General features: G+C 48.9%; 3 protein-coding genes across 7 annotated transcripts in view; all 3 read left to right on the top strand.

Annotated features, from left to right (window-relative positions):
* SEC11A (SEC11 homolog A, signal peptidase complex subunit) overlaps positions 1 to 1,797 on the top strand; it is a 36,788-nt gene extending 34,991 nt beyond the window's left edge. The window contains exons 5-6 of the mRNA XM_026510520.4: positions 1,018 to 1,075; positions 1,273 to 1,797. Of these exons, the coding sequence (XP_026366305.1) occupies positions 1,018 to 1,075; positions 1,273 to 1,323 (109 nt within the window). The 3' untranslated portion in view covers positions 1,324 to 1,797. The remainder of the gene's footprint in view (positions 1 to 1,017; positions 1,076 to 1,272) is intronic.
* Positions 1,798 to 11,086: 9,289 nt separating this feature from the next.
* NMB (neuromedin B) lies at positions 11,087 to 14,068 on the top strand. 2 transcript variants are annotated; one of them, XM_026510516.4, is made up of 3 exons: positions 11,087 to 11,301; positions 11,930 to 12,102; positions 13,798 to 14,068. In XM_026510516.4, the coding sequence occupies exons 1-3, from the start codon at positions 11,145 to 11,147 to the stop codon at positions 13,960 to 13,962; spliced, it is 495 nt and encodes a 164-aa protein (XP_026366301.1). In that variant the 5' UTR covers positions 11,087 to 11,144; the 3' UTR covers positions 13,963 to 14,068. The 2 variants fall into 2 exon arrangements, with proteins under 2 accessions (XP_026366301.1, XP_026366302.1); XM_026510517.4 differs by having other exon boundaries at positions 11,088 to 11,301; positions 13,793 to 14,068.
* Positions 14,069 to 14,897: 829 nt separating this feature from the next.
* Positions 14,898 to 22,047, top strand: part of WDR73 (WD repeat domain 73) — a 22,799-nt gene continuing 15,649 nt past the window's right edge. For 2 of the 4 annotated variants that reach the window (XR_003319334.4, XM_026510515.4), the window contains exons 1-5: positions 14,898 to 15,018; positions 15,546 to 15,613; positions 15,941 to 16,029; positions 17,426 to 17,514; positions 18,157 to 18,221. Coding sequence is in view for 1 of the 4 variants with exons in the window: in XM_026510515.4 (XP_026366300.1) it covers positions 14,978 to 15,018; positions 15,546 to 15,613; positions 15,941 to 16,029; positions 17,426 to 17,514; positions 18,157 to 18,221 (352 nt within the window). In the remaining 3 variants the exon portion in view is untranslated. The remainder of the gene's footprint in view (positions 15,019 to 15,545; positions 15,614 to 15,940; positions 16,030 to 17,425; positions 17,515 to 18,156; positions 18,222 to 22,047) is intronic. The other 2 variants (XR_008956124.1, XR_003319337.4) reach the window with 1 other exon arrangement.

Here is a 22,047-nt window from a genome sequence, read left to right as displayed (position 1 = left end):
AGAGAAGAGGCCTGGACATCCAGACATTCCATCAGGCAGTGTTTACTAGATGCCTACTGTGTACAGGGGTTACGTCCAGCCCTGAGGATACAGTAGGGAGCAAGACTGGCATCGTCTTTGCCCTTATGGAGCTCAGAGTCGAGTAGGAGAGACAGACACTATAGAGCTAGTTGTACGACCAATTATGTAATAAAAGGGGTAAAGACTCCAAAGGAAATATATCAGGTCTATGAGAGTATTTAACAGGTGGTTTTATCTGTATCTGATTTAAGGGGATACACTTTAGGGGCAAGGAAGAAGAAAGAGCTAGTGAAAAAAACAAGGGATAGCAGCCAAGAGGTAGGTGGAGAAATAGATTTGTGGTGTGTTCGAGAAACCGAGGAGGGAAGGGATTTTGAGGGAAGTTTGTGGTCCTCAAAGTCAGATTCTGCAGAGATGAAAAGGAAGATGGGAGGTGAGACTGGTCTACTGCATACAGCGATTTAAACTGTTCTGGAAGAAATTTTGGGGTCAGGAGAGCCAGAGCCAGATTACAGGTGGTTAACAAATGAGTGGGTGATGAAATCTGGAGCGCTGTAATGGAGCTCTTACGCTCACTTTTTGGTTACTTAACGTGAAGTACCTTGTAATGGTCTGGCTGTGTTTGCCTTGTCGCCCCAGCTAGATTGACCGCTCCCGGAAGGTCATGACAACAAACCCAGCCCCTAGCGCTGACTCCGCGTGTAGCGCGAGAGTCCCCATCTGGGAGCCTGAGACTTTAGGTCTGGTACTCGTTCTCCTGCACCGAAACCGCGTACCTCGGGCACGAGCATCTGTTTCCTCATCTGTAAAATGGTGGTACTCCTAACTTCCCTGTCACATGAGTCGTTGGAAGGTTCTAATAGGACGGTCCGTACAAATGGACTTTGTGACCTGAAAATCAGTTTTCTGCGAAAGATACTGAGAATATTCGGTAAATGAGACTGGCTACCGAGGAAGTTCTGTGATGACCAGTTTTCTGTTTGCTCGTTTGTTTAGATTTGTTCCTTATATTGGGATTGTGACGATCCTCATGAATGACTACCCGAAATTTAAGGTAAGAGCCTATCCTACGTGTTTCATTACACATGCGCTCTTTTGCTTACTTTTGGGAACTATTACATGGGTTACAGACTTAACTGGTTAGTTTAGTCATTGGTCACGGTCACAAAGTCAGCCAGCGCAGGACTGAACTCTGAGGACTTGGACACTTTTAAGAGCTTCCCTGACTTGTGTTCTGCGTTTGTTTCCTAGTATGCAGTACTCTTCTTGCTGGGTCTGTTCGTGCTGGTGCATCGTGAGTAGGAAGTCCGCCCTGCTGTTCTGGAAGATGCCGTATTTTCGTTCTGAATGTTTGGAGTAGGTGTTGGTCTGTGATTGGTGGAGTGCCGCGCGCACTGTTGGCGCTTCTCCGGAGCAGCCGTTGCATTGGTTTCTGTTTCCACGCCGGGTGCGTGTGGGCGGGTGCTCGGGCACCATGGCGCGCACTCGAGGGGACTCGCAATCACAGGATTTCATATGTTATCATTGTCACACTTTCACATTTTTGTACATCAGTGAATTTTTTATATTAAAAGGTTGAGCCAAAGCCCCCAGTGTTTGTATTTTGAAGCCAAGCTTCACTTCTAAAGTGCCTACAGAGTTCTGTAAACGAAAATGCAGCTCTGCACGAGTTTGAACCCGTCATTCCTCCTTATTTATAAGATGGGAATGGCATATACTGAGGTGGTCGTAAGTCTTAACTTTTCAAATTTTAAATAAAAGACTTTGCATATCGAACCCCTTATCCCTGACTTGTGTTTGTCGGGAAAGCTTTGCCTCCCTCTGCTGGTTCTTCGTGCCTTCGGGGGGAATAGAGGTTCTGATGTGAGCAGTCCTTCAGCGAAGATTGTCCTCATCCTAACAACTGCCTTCTGTTTGTTTGTTTGTTTGTTTTTGTTTTTGTGGGGCGAAAGTGGCCGGTGGCGTTCATAGGAAATCTCTTAGCCATAAAATTGATTCTTCACTAGGGTGTGACTCAGATGTGTAGAAACGCAGTTAGTGTTGCTGAAAGGTTCAGAAAACCTCACTGTGCTGTAAAGGCTCCTCTCCTTTTCTGCACTTGAGACACTCTCAGCCCTTTCTACACCATGGCAGTGTGTTTCCGCATCTGGAGGAAGCAGGAGGAAGGTGCTGGAGGGCGAATGTGCTGCTTGCTATTTTAAAACTCTAATTTGCCTGAGCCTGTTCTCTTAAGTGCCTGGCTTCGCTTTTCTCCTGCAGACTTAGGGAAGACAAGGTTTAAAGTAGTGAATGCAAAGCCCAGTTGCGTCTTTCTTCCTCTCATATTGAGGCAGTTAGGGAAATGGCCAGTGTAGGGTAGGCCAGTGGGTTTTAAGGACAAAATACTCTTAGTTCTTTTTGTTCTTTTCTTGTATTAATGTGAAATCTGAAAGTAAGCAAATTTTCTGTATTGCACTAAATGAGCATTTTCTATTATTTGTTCACTGAAGTGGAAATCAGTCCGCACTTTAATGCTAATGGAATCAGCATTAAAAGATGGAGACAGTTTACAACTAAGAACAGTTAATCTTCTGGAAGCTCTCCCATATAGAGAATAGTGCCATCCGACATCCATTAACTAGGCTGTAGTCTTTACACTCTGGATGTGGGCTCTGAATGATCTCAACCGAGTAGGAAACTTGGCACAGCAGGGCTAGCAAGTGCTTCTTTGAACCTGCCTGTGAGGCTTGGATTGTACTTAACATTTTCTCAGAGCCGCCGAGTGTGGACTCGGAGAGCAGTCCCCCGTGCACAGAATGACAGAAAATTGCTATTCTCTCCCCGTTTTCCCTCCTGATCACCTGCAGAGGATGGGGTGAACCTCTTGGCCTACCCGCCCTCACTCCCGTTTTTGTAGCAACCTTTCTGGGACTGCTCTATGCTGCCCAGTGTTGGGATCCTGGGGTTCTCTGTGAGCCTAGCTTGCCTGAGTTGGACTTGTATCCTCAGCCATCCAGATTTCTCATCCGTATACACTTAAAACATGAAATATTTTCCTCATTTGCATATTTTCATACCCAGTTTTGATTTTCCTCCTTTGCTGGATGCTCTCATTGGAAGCAACAGCTAATTTTTTCTGAGAAGTAATCAGATCAGAAGTATTTGAATTACCCTATTAGCCAAAAATAAAGATTATTTTGGGAGAGAGGTTTTATGTTGTCAGTTTTGTATTGTCTAGTGCAAAAGTCTAAGACTTAAGCTAGACAGTTTTTTATTAGTAAATGTAATGTGTTTTAAAAGCTCTCAGAGAACGTAAGACATGCCGGAGATGTTCAATTTGGTGTTGTAATGGAGGTATAAGCTCTCTGAGATTTGGCTGGGCCAGTGGGGAGTTGGGAGGGCTTGCCCACTGTGAGTGTCCGGGATCAAAGAAGATGAGGATTGATAAAACTCAAGTGAGAATTCATGGCATTGTCTCTGGGCTGTGACTCCTCCGCTGTCATCACTCCCAGCGGGTAAGTCTCTACGAGTTGCTTGCAAATGCGTGTCCTCACTTCTAGTCCCTGCCTCTGTGTTCCCTCTGAACATTTCTACTTTGTCGTCCTCTGTTTAAAATGAAGCTCAAGCAGTTGCTCCAGATTTCACCTTTTCTTTGAAGGAGGATTCACCTAGATTTTTTCATTTTCCCACCATATTTAGTCACTTTTACAAGCCCTACATTTACCCCTGTCGTTCCATTTCTCATGGCCATCACCTGACTCCAGAAACAAAGTCAGTGATTCCCTTTGCTGGGGTGACTGTATGTCTCTGTTTCCCTGCAGCAGGCCAGTCTGGGCCTATGAGATCAATTCCACTTGGTTGTTAGTTTTAGCTCCCTGTTTACTTTAAGAAGTGTCTCTTTTTGGACCATAAATGTTGTGTTGACCTTGTATTACCTATGTGGCAAGTTTGGACTTTGAATTCAGCCAGCATTAAGCACCCTTGTGGTAAACTGCTGTATCTTCACTTCCATTATCTTACACTCTCATTTCTGCTTGTCTGAGTCTCACTTTCTGCACAGAGTAACTGTCCTTCCTCCATCTGGAAGCCTTTGCAGCCTTACGCTATTTGTGTACGTTTGTGGCTATGGCCTCAAGTTTCCCCACCCAATGGCCAGCCCCTCCTGGGCAGGGGCCCTGTTTTATAGACACTGTGCTCTGCTGACCCAGCAGCATCTTGTAGCATGAACTGCATGTTCTGTATAATCATGCACTGGAACAGAGGCAGTGACTTAGGGTGGCATTTTTTTTTTTTTTAAAGATTGTATTTATTTGAGAGAGAGAAAAAGAGAGCATGAGTGGTGGGGAGGGGCAGAGGGAGAAGCAGACTCCCTCCCACCTTGAGCAGGGAGCCTGACACGGGGCTCAATCCCAGGACCTCATGACCTGAGCTGAAGTCAGACACATAACCGACTGAGCTACCCAGGCACCCCAGTCACTTAGGGTAGCGTTATTATTGAGCTGTTACTCTGGGGAGAGCATATGAAGCACTGAAGTGAACTTTCCTGTTATTTAGTAAGTACATGATCTTGGCCTTGCCAGATTTGAATCTGAAAACTTTCTCTCCCTGTGGTTCCATTTACACAGTGTGTTCCCTTTGTAGAATTTTTTGTGTTCCTGTTTTCTTCCTTTTTATGTGTGTCCTTGGACTCTTCCTGCCTTCTCTTTTGTCAATGGGAGAAGTATTGGTGTTTGTCCATTTCCTTGGGGAGTCCCAGGTTTCTCCAAGAACTTAGGCTTAAAATAAAGGCTCTGTGGGCTGCTGGGTGGCTCAGTTGGCTAAGCGTCTGATTCGTGATTTTGGCTCAGGTCGTGATCTCAGGGTGGTGGGATCAAGGAGCCCCGCATCAGGCTCAGTGGGAAGTCTGCTGGAGATTCTCTCTCCCCACCCCCCTCTGCCCCTCCCCCGACTCATTGTCTCTCACTTTGTCTCTCTCTCAAATAAATAAATAAATATTTTAAAAAATGAAAGCTCTGTGATCCTTAAGTGTATTTCTTTAGTGTGTTACCAAGTCCATCCAGCCCCTAAGAACAATGTGGGGGCTATCTCAGCATCTGAGGGCACCCTTACAACATTTATCACTCTGTTGAGCTTCTGGAATGATCCAGCTGATTCTGGCTGACCAAATACATTGTCTACCTTCCTCAAGATGCTCCTTCAGTCGGGACAGCCTATTGTTTTCAGGCGAGGTAGATCTTTGTTACTATTCTCCCTCACTAGAACTATAAGTAATACCAGATAGACTTTTAGAAATCAACCACAAATATGACCCTTTGCACACAAGTGTTGGTGAGTCTGGGTGTAGAAGGAATTCTGTGTAACGAAGAAATGTTACTTAAAGACTAGAGTATGCAGGAGTTACCAAAACAAATAGTGAGGACCTTGCCTTCTAAGTGTCATGTAGCATACTAGGCCCTCAGGACTTTTTCAGCCTGAGCTCTCCACAGAGCGCCCATTCTTGTCCCCTTGACATTGGCCTCGCTGTCCAGACGTCTAGTTTCTGCTCATGCTGGTCGCTCTGCCTGGAGCGCCTGCTCACTTCTGTACCTGCTGAAAGCTTTCTCATTCCGCAGACACTTACTGAGCATCTACTCGGTGCCAGATTTTGGACTGGCCCCTGCGGAACAAGGATGAGTAAGGCCCAGAACTGCTAGGAACTCAGTGCCTTAACCAGGGCAACATGCAAACAGTTTTTTTCCACACAGGGTGCTAGGTGGAGTGATAGGTGCACAGGGAGCTCGAGAGAGGAGTGGTTTTATTCCCAAAAAAGCTCTCGAGTGTGTAGTGCTTCCCACGCAGTGCTGTCAGGACTTTGCTCGTGACTCTTTAACGGCGCCCTCAGAGTGGTCTGTCTGCTGTGGGTCCCATAGCCCGACCAGCTCCTTGAGGGCGGTAAGACAAGGCCAACCTCTGGTTCATCTTTGTCTATCCTCTAGTCCCTATCACAGTGCTTTGCTCATTTTAGATTTATTAATAAATAAATAAATAGTTCCAGAAAGGATTTGGAGCAGTTCATAAAGATCCATCTAGTACTACGTGATAAGTTATAAAATAATTGAAGAATCTAGGGTTGAAATAAGTGTGGGAAGAAAAAGGGATGAAGTCAGAGGGGAGGTTAGTGCCCACAAGACGCATCAAAAACTTCTGTCTGCCAGAGGAGATCCATAGTGTTGATTCTCAGTTCCTTAGGGGCTAATGTAAAGGGGAAACAATCACTTCTATGCATAGAATGGGCATAAATGGAATTAACAACAAGAACCTTTTGATGATACCCAAGGACGAAGAAATTTCTCTCCTGGGACCTCATTGTAAGGGCACTGTGTGATGTCCTGCAATAATCTCTCTATTAAGTAGCCTAGTGATTTCTGTAGAATTGTTTCAGAGAATGTTCCTTTAGTGTAGGTATAGTTTGGCAGAGGGCTACCTCACAAAAACCAGCTACCTATCTAATCAGTCAGGAACCTCCAAACACCTTTCCTGTAGAACAGTGGCCCTTTTTTTTTTTTTTATTTTTATTTATTTATTCATCTGAGAGACGGAGCACAAGCAGTGGGGAGGGTCAGGGGAGAGGGAGAAGCAGACTCCCCGCTGAGCAGGGAGCCCGACACAGGGCTGTGTCCCAGGACCCTGGGATCATGACCCGAGCCGAAGGCAGATGCTTCACCGACTGAGCCACCCAGGCGCCCCCAGAACAGTGTTCCTTAGTCTTTCAAAACTCATTGCCTCCTTTAAGAAACCTGAAATCTCATACCTCTTCTCCATTCTCACAAACTCTCCCTCAGGTCTGTTGTCCCCAACTCCATCCTCAGCAGCCAAGATTATTTTATCTTGCTTTTTCTCATTTGTATTATAAAAACAAGTTATTTCTTTCTCATATATAGTTATTACATTGAATATGACTTTCAAACTATAAATCCCTATTCTACCAATCTTGGGAGTTTCTGGAACAGTTCCTCCTCTTGGTTAGGAATCATTTCTCTAGAACCCTTACTTTAACTGGCCAGTTTATTTAGATTGGTAAGCTGGCTTCCAGCCTTACTTCAAGGAGTCTAGTTAAAAGAATTTGTACTCAGGCCTTATGCCAGGCAAGTAAGTAAATCACTAGCATGAGGCTTGATCAAAGCAGCCTGACAACTTACTTAAGCGGAAAAAGAGGGGCTGCTGTAGGATTTGTTTCTTGGAATTGGTCAAACGTTGAGGTAGATATACTGGCCTTTCAGTCTGTCAAACAACTCACAGTGTAATAGGCATTTTGTTGACTGTTGTGTCAACACCACAGCTTTAGCGACTGTCCAGGGAACCTTTTCTTTCCCCTGTAATGGGCTTCAGATTGAAAGCAGGCTTTGCGTTTCCTGGGACCCAGCTAATAATATTGAGTACTTAGAATGTGCCATGTGCTTCACTAAGTGCTTTTCAGTTTATGAGATTTTTATTTTCTCTCATTCAGTCTTCAAAATAAACTCCATTTTACAAAAGAGAAACCACAAGTTAAGAGATTTGCCCAGGATCTCCTGGCCCGTGAATGGCACGGCCGCAACTCCCAGGTCTGTTGCTTTTCTCATGTCACAATGTTGGGCGTCATAACCCAGTCCTTGTACCTTTATAATATCTAATGAGACTCTTTGATTTGGCGTAAAGCCCACAACTGCAGGGCCCTTGGGAATTCTTCCGAGACTCTAGGTGGTTCTTCTGTGGACTTGCTCAGATTAGCAAATCCATTAGAAATACATTCTCAGGCAGATTTCCAAGCATTTAAACCTCTTTGGAGTTTCAAGAGTATTAATTCAAGTTACTGAATGTCCCCTGAAATACATGACTGTCCCACCCAAATAATTATGAATGCTGGGCCTGGGGCTCGTCCCTTTCTTCCGTTTTTTATAAGTTCCCTTGAGCACCTGTGTCACTGAGCTGAGCAGCGGCTGCCTAGCTCCCTTAGCCCCTGCTGGGATTGTCATCACTTTCTTGTTAGATGTAGGTATTTTCTCTTTTTTTTTTTTTTTGAAAATTGCCTTAAAAAATATTTTGTGTTTTGGCAGTTTCAGTTTCTGGTACATTTCCTGATTAATGGTGAATGTTCTGATTTTCTAGCTAATTCTTATGTGTTCCCTCTGACTTTGGGAAATTGTATCCTATATCCCTGACTCTCTTGAAGATTCTGCTGTTCTCCTGACTCTCCAGTCCTTTCCCATTCTGAAACGAAGGCGCAGGATCCGAGGTATCTCAGGATGTTTCTCTTCATCCTCCCGGCCCACACGGGTGGAGATCTGCGCTCAGAGGTTTGCGGGGGGAGTGATTTTGTCCGATCCTTTTCTGAGCAGCTCTGCCTTTGTTGTCATTCCTTTTCACCAGACTCATGTATGTCTAAATTTCTCCTTTTCGCTTCCTCTGTTGTCCTCTGCACCTTTCATGTCCGTGAAGTCCACTCTGGTTTTCTCCATTTGTGTAGTTTCTCTGCAGCTAACTTGCTTTGTACTTGAATCAATTATTCTATAAAATGGGCATAATACTAGTCGTTACTACATCAGAACAGTGTTGGTGATCAAAGGAGATGCATGTAAGTACTTTTGGAAAACAACAACAAAGATTCAGTTGTGAAAAGATGTTACTTAACAGTTGATTCCAATATGATGAAAATATAGTGAACAGTAATACACGTGTCCTTTATTTCAAGCAGTCTTTGACTAAAAACTGTGGTGCAGTTCAAATGTTTTGTTGCTGTTGGTTATAGCAAGAGTTGCTATGTCTCTTTCACCCCTTAGTCATTTCTAGAATTGTCTTGTGCCACTTGTGTAGGTTTCTTGTGGCTATCCTTGAAGGGCCCAGTGTGAGCACTGAGGAGCTTCCCTGTGGGCCTCCGCCGCACTCACCGCCAGTCTTCCCAGTGGGTTGGAGGCCCTTAGACTTCCCTTGCCATCACAGTACACTTGGGGAACGGGCAGTGGGCTGCTGAGGTCCTCGCTCTGGCCTCAGAGCCTGGCACATTCCCTGGGACATGGAGCTTGGAAGTGCTCTCTTGGGCCAGCCACCCTCTCTGCTGGGCCTACTGCTTCTCATTCCCGGGACGGTGTTTCATAGCAACTATGGAGCTGCTGCCCTGCTTCTTTTTCCAGGGTCCTCGGAGGCCCCTTGCTTGCTGTGCTAGCCTGACAGATGAAATGATGTCACTGGGAGCACCTCAGGTCAGTCTTGGAGCTGTGGTTGGAGCTGTGAACGCAGGCTGTGACAGGAGGCTTGGCTGGAGTATCAATGAACTGGTCAGAGCAGAACCCAGAGTCCCAGGGTCCCCTGCAGAAGTGAGGGCAAACTCTAAATTCAGTGCCTGCTCCCTTTCTCCCCTGAGAAATCTAAACCAACTTGACGTTTGCACTTGCGATGGTAAAACGGGAGTGGGTGTGGTTTAGGGAAATAGCATCTGCCCTGCATGAGTTTGGGGGCCTGATAAGAGTGGTTCAAACAGACCCGAAGTCTGATTTTAGTGTGACGTCTGGGTGAGTGACACAACCTCTGAGCCTGTTTCCAGTTATAAAATGAGAGATAAACCTACCAAATAAGGTTCCTTCAAGCATTGAAGTGAAGCAGCACTCAATACCAGCTCCCGTGTGTTCCCATTAATTTCTACGTCTGTGGGCCAGAGGAGAGGAAGGGGGTCACAAAGGGAGTGGTTATTATGGGAAGGTGATAAGAGCTATATTTGTACACCACGGCTTAGCAGTGACAAGAATGCAGAGAGGTGTAAATGCCAGGGTGGGGGATGAGAAGCAAGGAGACTGGGGAAAAAGTCAGGGCCAGAAATGGAGTGTCCCTGTCCTGTGCGTCATGCTCCTGGGAACTCAGCATGACATCCAGCCTCTGAACTATACTTCCCCTTTTAGATCGGTGATCCACAGAGCTAGCTGGCCTTGCTGAACTAGGTACGTGCAAGGGCAATACCAAGTACCATTATTGAGCCAGACTGGGGAGTAGGCTCTGTCATAGCCACACTGTGCAGTGTTTCAGGGCAGAGCCCAGAATCCGGGCTTTGGTCTGCACCCCACTCCTCCATCATTCACTCCTTTGGCACTCTGTTTCTCCAGTGAAATGGTAAACTCCCTTGGCAGCAGGGAATGATCTTTTGTCTCCCCTCCTCCTGTGCCTAGCATGGTGCTCCTGAACATGGGTGTTTAGTAAACATTTAAAGAAAAATAAATGTATTATTCTGGAGCACAGTGTTTTACTCATTAAGTGATGGCACTGACCCAAAAGTTCTTTCCAAGACAAGTATGGACTTGGGAGGGATGAGTGCTGGGTGTGAGAGGCCAGTCCTACAGGACTGCTCCTTCCTGCCACAAAGTAATTGTGCTAAAAAAAGAGTAAAGTCATTACAAATAGGGCAACATGGGTATTACTATTTTACAGTTGAAGAAAGTGAGGTTCAACAAGGTCACACAGTTTATATATGAATTCCTGGTCCGGTGCTCTTTCCACTTCCCTGACCCAGAGATCTGCCTCCTGCCCAAATGATAGGCCAGGCTCCCCCCAGTACAGCATCCATTCTTGGGGTGGGGGGTGCTCGCTGTCTTCACCATCATTCTGCATTGCCAGCCCAAGCACCTGCTGTGGTTTCTACACCACCTGGGGAGTGCTGGCGGTGAGAGGGCAGAGAGCAGGGTGAACACGGTCACATTCCCTAAGAGGGAGGGGCTGGCAAGCGTTTTATGGCTCGCCTCGTGCCTGGCGCTTTGCTGGGCACTATAGCGCCAGTGTCCTCGCCCCCACTTTTACTCTTATAAAGAGAGTTTCTGAGGCTAAGTAACCACTCGTGGGCTGAAAGCCAGTGGGAGCGGCGAGGCTTTGCCCCAAGTCAGGGTCCTCCCCTGGAGGGTGGTGCGCACGGACCGGAAGCGATGCCCAAGCCGGCGCAGGAGCGCAAGCCCTCTGCGATGAGGGTCCAGCGGGGCGGGGCGTCCCGTGGGGGCGGGGCCGGGCGGTGGCGAGCGCGCCAGGGGCGGGCGCCTCGGGACAGGCTCCGCCCCCCAGGGGCGAGGGTTTAAAAGGATGGAAGGAGGCGGCTCCGGCTCCAGCGGCTGCGAAGCGCGCGGGGTTGGAGCACCGGCGAGGGTACAGCCATGACCCTGCGGGCGGGGGGCGGTCGGCTGCTCGGCGGACTCCTGCTCTTCGCTCTGCTCGCTGCCGGCGCCGCGCCGCTCAGCTGGGATCCCCCAGAGCCCCGCGGCCGGGCCATCAAGATCCGAGTGCACCCGCGGGGCAACCTCTGGGCCACCGGTAAGTCTTCGGGACCCGGGCAAGCGCCTCTCACCCTGCTCTGATCCCATTTTCCTTCTCAGGACATTCCTCAGCCACGGACACTCGTGTCCGCGCTGGTGAGGACCCTGGGACTCGCCTAATTTAACAGATGGGAAACTTGAGACCCAGGCAGTTCAGTGACTTGGCTAACATCACTCAGCCAGTTAAAGCAGAGCTGGGGCTGGATCCTAGTCTGCCTGCCAGCCGGTTCACCTTGCCTTAGGCAAGAGTCTACTGAATCTTCTAACCTATTTGCACCTCCACCTTCCAGACACCTCTTCATTCTCCACTTTCCTCCTTGCCCTTGCCTGTCCCTCCTGTAAGCAGGCAGCACAACTGGCAGAGTTTCTTCCTGGCCATGTGCCCTCTGCCTTCCTTCCAGCTGTGCCACCCTCTCCACCATCTCTACCTGTTCAGGAAAAGCCGAGGTACTGGCTTTGCCACACCCCAGGGGTATTTGTGTCTCCTTGGTGAGGAGGAGGAGGAGGAAGACTGACCGTGGATCTTCCTGTCATGAGAACTCAAAGTTGGGAGAGATGGGGAACTTTCCCACTGGGATAGGATCCTCGCTTCCCAAATTCTTTGTGCCTGGGCACCTCCTTTCTAGGTCACTTCATGGGCAAGAAGAGTCTGGAAACCCCCAGCCCATTCCTCCTGGGGACAGCTCCCCACATCTCCCTGAGGGACCAGAGACTGCAGCTGAGTCATGATCTGCCCAGGATCCTCCTGCTAAAGAAAGTTCTGGGCATGAGCCTTAGCGGCCCAGCACCTCACCCCCAGGTGAGCCAAGCTCCTACCTCAGGCTCAGGAGAGGCCCAGCCAGGGCTGCCCCTAGTTCCAGCATTGGTAATCAGGTGTGATGCGCCCCTCCCCAGGTGTGATGGGCCCCAGAAAGCCAGGGATTCCAGGCTCTCCTTGTGATCCAGAGTCAAAGGGAGAAGACTTCAAAGAAAGGAAGCTGACCTTCCCAGCAAACCTCACAGAGCAAAAAGTAGGAAAGAAGTTTCCCCTCACCTAGTCCCTAGTCTGAAGTCACAGCCTAGAATTAATTAGCCAGCCTCTTGACGCAGGACCTCCCCCCTCCCCAGACTTGCCCCACCCCAGCTGTCCACCTTTGCTGTGCCTTGTTCATACTTGTGGCTACAGTTGGGGCCCTGAGGCCCAGAAAGGAGAAGAGTCAGCATCCAAGGGGGGTCCAGACCTTGTTCAACTTGACCAGTGCTCTTCCCAGTCGCTCATGTGCCTAAGTGACCCTCAGTGCAGGGTTTCTCAACCTCAGCACTCCTGACATTATGGGCTGGATAATTCTTTGTTGCAGGGGCTGCCCTGTGCGTTGGAGGAAGTTTAGTAGTATCCCTTGTCTCTACCCACTGGAGCATCCTCCCCCCGGCCTGTTTGTGACAACCACAAAAAAATGCCTCCAGACATTGCCAGAGCTCTTCTTGTGAGGGGAAAGGGGCGGGAGCCAAAATTATCCCTGGTTGTAAACCACGGACCTAGGACGTTCAAGACCCCAAAGCTAGAGCCAAGCCAGCTTTAGTCTCTAGCCTGGTAGAAGGGCAGCTCTTCCATTCCCTGCTCCTGGTGCTGTCCCCACCCCACTCCACCTTCCCTCGTTCTTTGTTATTGTGCCCAGAAGGCACAGTAGTGTGGTAGAATGTGGGTTTCCATGACAGCAACCTAGCTATTTAGTGTTGTGTGACCTTAAAGGCCTCATCTTCCTCATTTATATAATGGGGATGATAGCGGATAGCGCCCATCTTGTATTAAATGAGACCATTTGTGTCACGCGCTCAGCGTGATCCCTGGCACGTAGAAAGCACTTAGTACACAGGAGTTCTTACCAGTCTGTGAGCTCCCTGGGAGCACCTGTCACAGACTCACCTTCATATCCCCCACTGTGCCTAGCATATAGTGCATACATTTTGAAAGAAGGGAGGAGCATTCCCTAGAGTGGGTCCAACTCCAGCCCCAGTCAACTTCCCTGGCCCTCCTCATGCAGAGAACCACCACGCCCTGGGGACATCAGATGTAAGGGCCAGGAGCTTGGGCTGGCTGAGTCTGAAGGGAGATGATGTCACCTCTGGGGCTGTTGGTCTTGAAGGTCTAAGGCATGCAGACCAGCTAGCAAACCTCAGAGGAAGCAATACCTAGCACTGGGGGATGGGGCTTCAGAAGTGACGACTGGGGAAGACCTGGGAGCAGGGGAGTGAAAACACTGACGCTGGCCCAGGGCCAGGCACATCTGTGGACTTCACTTCCATGATCTCCTTGACTGTCATGACCACTGAGAAAACCACTGCCCCGACCCCTTCCAGGCCCTTCTTCAGGGAGAAAATTGCTAGGGGGGCCTGCCAAAGCTAAGAGGTGGGCCCTGCCTACCTCTGTGGATGCCCAGCACTTAGGAATGGCAGGACGCCCCTATCATGTGCCCCCGCTGCCCAGGTCAGTTCTGTGTGTTCCCCTTCAGCACAGGAGGCTGCTGGTGCAGATGCTGCAGAAGGGATGCCCCTAATGAGGAAGAGACGCCGACGTGACTTACACTGCGCCCACCCAGGGAAGGTGCTGAGCGGGGCCCTGGCGGTGGTCCCATCTGGATGTGAAACCCGGGCTCAAATGTCTGTTACTCCGTTACTGTGATTTCTGGTTGTATCTCCAGGAATATTGCCCACATAGACACACATTATGTCCCTGCTGTATTTCTTGCTTCCGTGTTGAAGTTGTGAATAAAACCCTGCTCTTTATGTAGAATGTCTGGGCCTCTCCTTCCAGCCACATTTGAGGGCACGGGAGGGAAAGGGGGCTGGCGGGCGGCATGTTGAGTGAGATAGAGCTGGCTCCAAAGAGCCAAGAAAACTTAAGGACACCAGTCTACTCAGGACTCCTATTCAGTCGCTCATTCAGCAAGCAGGTACTCAGCGCCTGTTGTATATGCCAGGTCCTGTGCCAGGCACTGGGTTCTTACTCTCACCTCTGCCACCTACTGGCACAGCCAAGCCTCCAGTACCAGATGGGGTTTTGCTTACCCCGTTCCATTTCATCCCCCTGCCAAGCTTTGAGGGGAGTGCCCAGGGCATACAAGAGAGTGAGCCGAGCTAGGATCCAGACCTCACTGCTTACTCTCTTCTCTGGCCTTGGGTAGGGGTGACAGATTCAGCAAATAAAAATACAGGACACTCAGTTAAATTCTCATTTCATATAAACAACGAATACTTTTTTCATATGAGATGTCCTAAGTATTGCATGGACATACTTACAGGAAAAAAATTATTCATTAGTTTATCCAAAATTCGAATGTAACCGAGCATCCTGTATTTTATCTGTCCTTGACCCTGTGATCTGCAAATATTCGGTAGTGAAACGGGCGGGTATTTGGTCTCTGAGGCCCCCCCGGAACTGACATCCTGGGAACCCCTGATTTTACGTCATTTTCCCCGGAGCTTTTTGCCCGGAGAATCCCGGACCCAGCCCGGCGAGGGTACCGCGCGTTGGTGACTTCTCGAGGCACTTCTCGGCCCCGCCCCCTGGCGTGGGACCACGCCCCCCAGCCGGAGCCGGCCGCGCCCACTCCTCGCGAGAGGGCTGCGCCTGCCGAGGAAAGTTCTCAGAGGCGGAAGTAGGGCGGCGGAAGTGGGGTTCCGGAAGCAGCGTTGCCATGGAGCCCGAGGAGGACTGGCTGGTGGAATCCTTGCGCTTGTAAATCCTGTGGGCCCTGGGTCCTGGGCCTGGAGCTGGCGGGGCGGGTGGACGGACGCGGGGTGGAGCGCGCAGGGAAGCCCGGTGCGGGCCCGGCACCGAGGACTCCGCCTGGAAGTGGGCTCCGGCATCTGGGAAGGGGCACCTACCTCCCCGTGTGCGCAGCTTGTGTGCGGTGCCAGGAAGAGGGGCGGTCGTGGAGGATAATAATCACTCAGGTGACCCGTTATTTTGCGCCAGCCTGAGTGAAACCCTGAGATTATCTCAGTGATTCCCCACATCAGCCTTGGGAAATGCGGGTGCTCTGGGAGTCCCATTTTACAGCTGAGGACCGAGGCTCAGGGATAGCTATGACCGGCCTGCCCCAGTCATACGGGGCTATAGTGTGCAACAAGAGCTGCTCCCAGGTCTGCTTTGCTCCAGAGCCTGGCCCCCGCCTACCGAACCATGCTGCCGTGCTGCCGTCTCAGAGTTTTAACAGCTGTAGAGAGCTGTGCACCGTGTGACATTGTGTCTTTATCATGCAGGTACCAAGATTTCCATGCATTCGATCTTTCAGGAGCCACTCGAGTCCTTGAATGGATTGGTGACAAAGGTGATCTGCCCTGCCTGGCCCTGAAGGAGATAGATTTTCAATCCTCAGGCTGGACCTCTTCATGCTAGCTCAGCCCGAAGGGACCCAACCCACGCTTCTGGGAGTCTGAGGCCCCCTCCTCTTGGTCTTGTAGCAATTTCCACCCTGTCAGCACTTAACATTCCTCTCAGTAAGATCTAGATCCCTTCCATTCCCCAACACAAGCCTGCATACCAATGGTGAAGGAATTTATCTTTGCTTTGGAGGTTTTGGTGAAATTTCTAGACCCAGCCTCTGTCCAGGATCTTTCTAGCAGTTTGTCACAGCTACTTCTGCTTCTTTTTCCAGGAGTCTTTGTTGCTGGCTATGAAAGCCTGAAAAAAAATGAGATTCTTCATCTGATATTACCTCTCAGACTTTCTGTAAAAGAAAACCAGGTAACTTGAAATATAAACGCTGAGTATTTGTGTCTACTTTTTATCCATTTATTAAACCTTTAGAGAGTGCCTGTGTCTACTAGGTATTGTCCCGGATACTAGACAGAGAGAGGGCCAAGCACTGGTCCTGCTCTGCGTGTCTCACGGGGAGGCAGGGATGCACAGAGATAAGTGCTACAAGATGTCTGAGGTTTACAGAGGGCTCCTAGAGGAAGTGGTCAATTTTACTTTATCAAAAATAGATTTTGGCTTAGGGAGCCATTAGGGCATAGAGGGTAGTTGAAGCCCTTAGAATGGTTAAGATCACCTAAGATGACAGTGTCGCATATAAGGAATAGAAGCAGATGATGTCTAAAGATCAAACCTTAGGGAGTATATTTCAGGAGTGGTTAGAGGAAGATGGACCCACAACAAACGCTAAGAAGGAACAGTCTGTGAAGCAGGAGTCTCAGAAAAGGGCAGTGTCTCAGAAGCCAAGAAAAGAGAACATGTGAAGAAGAAAAGAGTGGGTAGCTACGTGATGTTGCTGTAAAATCACTCAGACTCGTCTGAAGACAGCCTGGCCTTTGTTGCCTTGGAGGGGATTTTCCTGCCTAGTGCTCTTGATCTCCCGGATCCCCACCACTCAGGCTTGAGCCAGGAGCTGACTCACCCAGACTGAGCCCTGAGAAGATACTTCATTTATCTCCTGCCTCACCTGGCCTTTCCTCTTTTTTCTTGTGGCTACCTCCTTTCCCTCTGGTTCCAGTTCCTCACATGGAAAGAGTGGAGTCTAGTGGCTCAGAGCGTGAACTTTGGTTAGACAGACTTGGGTTCAGATCCGCAGCATAATCCCTGTGTGACCTTGGAAAAGGTGCTTAAGTTCCCTGTGCCTTTGTTTTGTCACTCTAGAAGTCATTACAGTATATAGGTGACAGGGTGGTGTAAGAATTCAATGTGATAAAGTAGATAAAGCACTGAACACAGCGCCTGACACAGCGAACACTGGATAATTGGTGGTGGTTACATTTTTATTGCTAGAAGAACCCACCTGACTTCCAGTGGGAGGTGGGGGAGGAATGGGGGATGGGTTAGTTGACTGATAGGTTCCAGCTGTCTCCAATGAAGCTATGAAGCTTCTGTGACTCCTCTAAGAAAGCCTGGAGTGTAACACTTGTACTCTAGTGAAAGGACCCGGGGAAAGGTTCAGAGAAGGGTTTTGGATGTGCAGGAAGGAAGGGAAGGTGTCTGTGTAGGTAGCTGAGACCACTGTTTACAAGGGTTGCGCACTGAGGCCCAGCAGAGAGAAGCGTCTGTTGCAGCCAAGGGGCCTCCATGCTGGCGTCTGACCTAGAACTTGTCGGAAATGTTCCTTTGGAAAGCAGGCTTTCTGATGGGCCACCCCTTTGTATTTTAGGGCTTATGCCCAGAAAGAGATTTCAAGGTGTGCCATGGAGGGTTTTCAGACACGTCTGTCTTCGATCTGAAGCACGTGCCAGACACCAGGTATGGTCAGCTCTGTGACCCAGACCTTCCATTCTGGGTGGAGTAGCTGGAGCTGTCAGGGGTATCCTGCCTCTTTATCACCACCTCTGCCCCTACCCCCTCAACACGCAGGCACACCCCCCCCCCCAGATTTGGAATAAAAAAACAAAAAAAAAAAAAACCCTCATTGTTTGGTAGTTTGATGGTCCCTCACAGACGACAGACCTTTGGGCTAGTGTAACCCCCAGATCGCTGGAGTTGTTCCAAGGAACATAGAGTAGAAGGATGCCCTTGGTTTCTCAAAGAACTGGCGGTGGGTAGTGGGGACCAGTAGCCCCGGTTGGCAGAGGCTGAGAGTGTCCGGGTGAGGGTTGTGTGTCCAGGCTTCACGCTGTGTCCTCTCTAGGATGCATCGTGCCCCGTGGAAGCCTGGGCTCAGTCCCATGAGCCTCCCTGAGCTCTGCGGGTCCCTCAGGTGGAGTGAGTCTGCTCCTCCTCCGTGAAATGAGCGTGACTGGTCTCGATGATCTCTCCCTGCAGGAAGCTTCCCAGTATGGGGAGTGGAGGGATCCCAAGCTGAGTGGGCTGGGAAGGGAAAAGGCCGGGGGGTATGTGGGTGAGCTCCCCGCTCTCTGGACTGATACTTCTGTCTGTTATGAATAGGTTGCTGGTCACCACTGGTCTTCCGAGTTCTTACCTGCATGTGTGGCAGGTCACAGAGGACAGTGGTGAGTGAATTTGACTTGGAGCGGGGTTGTGGGAAAGCCTGATACCCATACGCCCCTGCCCCCTCATCTAAGCCAGTTAAGGAGTAGTCACAGGGCCAGGTGGGAATTAGAACGCAGTATCTACTGTAACGTGGGCAGAGATGAGTTAGCAACCGCGGCCTGGCGTACAGCTCCCAGGTGGAGCTTCCTGCGCCTTCAGGAATTCCCTTCACCCACCCAGTTACAGGCGGAGCTCCTGCTGTACTCCGTGCCTCTCCCCCGGGTGGGGGCAGAGCTAGGGCAGAGCTAGGGCACCCAGGCGAGCTCACCTCGGGGAGGAGGCGGTGGCAAGGAGGTCACCTCGCTTTGCAGGCATGCTCGTCTCAGGGCTGGAAAATAATGAGGGAGCAAGAGGCTCAGCCTACCAGTCTCCCTCTTCATGAAGTCACTCTACTCCCTAAAGGGAACGGGAGAAGGACCAGGGGTTGTTAATCCTGTTCCCTTCAGGAGGGAAGGGACATTCGTTCGTGTGGAATAACCTTCCCTCCAGCAGTGGGTTTGCGGGTTCCCTTGCCAGGCAGGCACCAAGAGCGGGCAGCCCTGATCCAGCCCCTTCCATCCCTCCTTCAGTTAGGGCATTGTTGGCCAGAATGCAGGTGTGCCTCACAGGCACAGGCCACCGATCTGGGTACTGCCCCTCTGCTTGTGGGATCCTCCGCCCCTGGTCCCCGCACCGCCTCACTCGGATGCTTTCCAGAACCCGGCTGGCAGCTGCCGGCTTCTCCCCAGGCCTCACTGTCCAGAGAGACAGTTCTTGTGCTCGTTTGCTTTGCAAGATCACTGACTCAAAGGGCTTTCCTCTTGTTTCTTCTTCGTCAGTTGTCTAATGCTGCAGCGTCCAGTTTGTATCATTGACTTGTAGTTACGATTGTTGATTTTTTTATAATTTTATTGAAATTCACACATTTTAAGTGTACAGTTGAGTGATTTCTAGTACATTTAACAAGTTGTGCAGCCATCACTGTAAGCCAGTTTGAGAACATTTTCATAACCCCGGTAAGATCTATTGTGCCCTTTCCCGTTCCTCCCCATGCCTGCACCCTGCCCCACTAATCTCCTTTCTGTCTCTGTAATAGATTGCCTCTTGTGAACATTTCCTGTCATACAGTGTGTGGTCTCTTGTATGTGGCTTCTTTCACTCGGCATAACGCTTCGAGGTCTGCCCTGTCGTGCCATGAGAGGGCATCTGGTTCCCCAGGCACGGTCAGGGTGCATCAGTAGTTCCTTCGTGTGGCTGAATAATATTCCACTGCATGGACACACTGCATTTGCCTTTCCTTTCACCAGGTGATGGGTCTGACTTCTGGCTCTTATCGTGCACAAGTCTTAGTGGGGACATATGTTTTCATTTCCCTCGAATAGACGCTTAGGAGTGAAATTGCTGGATCATATGGTAAATTTATGTTGGATTTTTTTTTTTTTTTTTTTAAGAAACTTCCAAACTCTTCCAGACTGGCTTCATTATTTACACTCCCACCAACAGTGTAGGAGGGTTTCTATTTTCCCACAGTCCTCGTCAGCATTTATTAAAGCATCCTAGTCAGCGTGCAGTTGTTTCTCATTGTGCCTGTCATTTACATCTTCTTAATAACTAATGATATCGAGCATCTTTCCTGTGCTTATTAGCCATTCATAGATCTTCTGTGGTGAAATGCCTCCGCAGATCTTCGTGAGAGAGTTTGTTGTTTTTCCCACCCCTGCAGGCTGAGGCAGCGTGCCATCCCAGGCCCTTTGATGCTCTGCTTTCACTGTACATTTAGTAGGTACTTACTCAGAGTAATCGATAATCTGTACACGGTAACAGTAATCTTAACAAGCATATTGTACTCCAGGCACTGTACCAAGGACTTTCCATGCCTGATCTCATTAAATTCTCAGGAGTCTGAGAACAGACTGTCCCAGAGAGGCGAAGTTGTTGAAAGACACGAAGATAGTAGCACGACTTAGACGCGGGTCTGGTCCGACTTCAGGGTCCCCTCGGAACACGTCTGGTGGTAGCTGTAGTTAGATGATGAGAAGTGATCTCAGTGCAGGTGAAGGCTCTTCACTGAGCAGCAGCGTGGTCTGCGCCTCCATTTTGCTTAGAGCTCGTTCCTGGAGGCAGATGATAGGGAACATTTATGGGCTGGCTCAGTCGGCAGAGCATGGGACTCCTGATGCTGGCGTTGTGAGTTTGAGCCCCACATTGGGTGTGGAGCCTACTTTAAAAGAAAAGGGAACATTTACGATTATTATCAGTACTGTGATTTGTAGCAGCGGCCACTATCTCACTCAGTCGCAAATACTCACCGTGCGCTTCTGAGGTGTCAGGCAGTGAGCAAGGTTCGGGGATTACGGCAGCCGGCGGAACACAGACGCTCCTTTTTTCTTGGTGCTTATATTTGATCACATATTTTGCCTGTTTTTTTGATTGACTTTTTCATCTTTAAGAGTCCTCTATACATTCTAGATTTGTCCTATATGTGTTTATTTTATCTTATTTAAATTCAACTAATTGACACACAGTATATTATTAGTTTCAGAGGTAGAGTTCAGGGATTCATCAATTGCGTATAATACACAGTGCTAATTACATATGTGCCCTCCTCAATGCCCATCCCCCAGGTGCCCCATCTCCCAACCCCCCTCCCCTCCAGCAACCCTCAGTTTGTTTCCTAGAATTAAAAGTCTCTTATGGTTTGTTTCCCTCTGGATTTCGTCTTGTTTTATTTTGCCTTCCCTTCCTCTATGATCTTCTGTTTTGTTTCTTAAATTCCACATATGAGTGAAATCATCTGATAATTATCTTTCTCTGATTGACTTATTTCACTTAGCATAATACCCTCTAGTTCCATCCATGTCATTAGAAATGGTAAGATTACATTTTTTTGGTGGCTGAGTAATATTCCATTTATATATATACCACATCTTCTTTATCCATTTATGTGTTGATGGACATCTGGGCTCTTCCCATAGTTTGGCTGTTGTCGCCATTGCTTCTATGAACATTGGGGTGCAGGTGTCCCTTCAGATCACTATGTCTGTATCCTTTGGGTAAATACCCAGTAGTGCAATTGCTGGGTCATAGAGTAGCTCTATTTTTAATCCTATATGTGTTTTGCTAATATTTTTACAGTCTGTTACTGTCTTTTCATTTTCTTAATAGTGTTTTTTGAAGCATAAAAGTTCTACATTTTGGTGAGGTCCAGTTTGTCAGTGTTTTCTCATAAGAACTATACTCTTGGTGTCATATTTAAGAAATCTTTATCTAACCCACAGATTTTTCCCCTATGCTTTGTTTTCTTTTTTCCCCCAAAGTTTTATTGTTTTCGTGCCAGCATTTAAGCCTGTGATATCTTTAGAGTTACCCTTTGTGTGCAGTGTGAAGTCCCTTTTTTGCATGTAAATATCCAGTTGTCTCAGCACCATTTGTCAGAGAGCCTAACCTTTCTCCATTGATGTGCCTTGGTACCTTTGTTGAAAGATGGTTGCTAGGAGCAAGAAAGTACAAAATGGAAATCTGCATCGCCCATTAAGTAGTTTGTACAGCAAACCACTTGTTCCGAGCTGTGCTCTAAATGGCTGCCACTAAGAGAAGCCTCCCGTGTAGAACACAGAGGTGAGAACCAAGCAGGCTGAGCACACGCACCGAAACTGGATCCGTCTTGAGGTCAGGCGTGTCTTTCCTCCATTCGGTGCAACAGCGATGTGGACCCTGCTGCCCGGTTTCCATTTGGAGACTTTGGCGTCGTGACCTTTTCCTGCTAGGCGTCCACAGATGGCTTGAGGTCCTGGAACATGTGTTTGA

The sequence above is a fragment of the Ursus arctos genome, unplaced genomic scaffold (assembly GCF_023065955.2).
Source record: "Ursus arctos isolate Adak ecotype North America unplaced genomic scaffold, UrsArc2.0 scaffold_28, whole genome shotgun sequence".
Lineage (NCBI taxonomy): Eukaryota > Metazoa > Chordata > Mammalia > Carnivora > Ursidae > Ursus > Ursus arctos.
The sequence above is the reverse complement of the archived record's forward strand: the minus strand, read 5'-3'. Positions and strand labels throughout refer to the sequence as shown.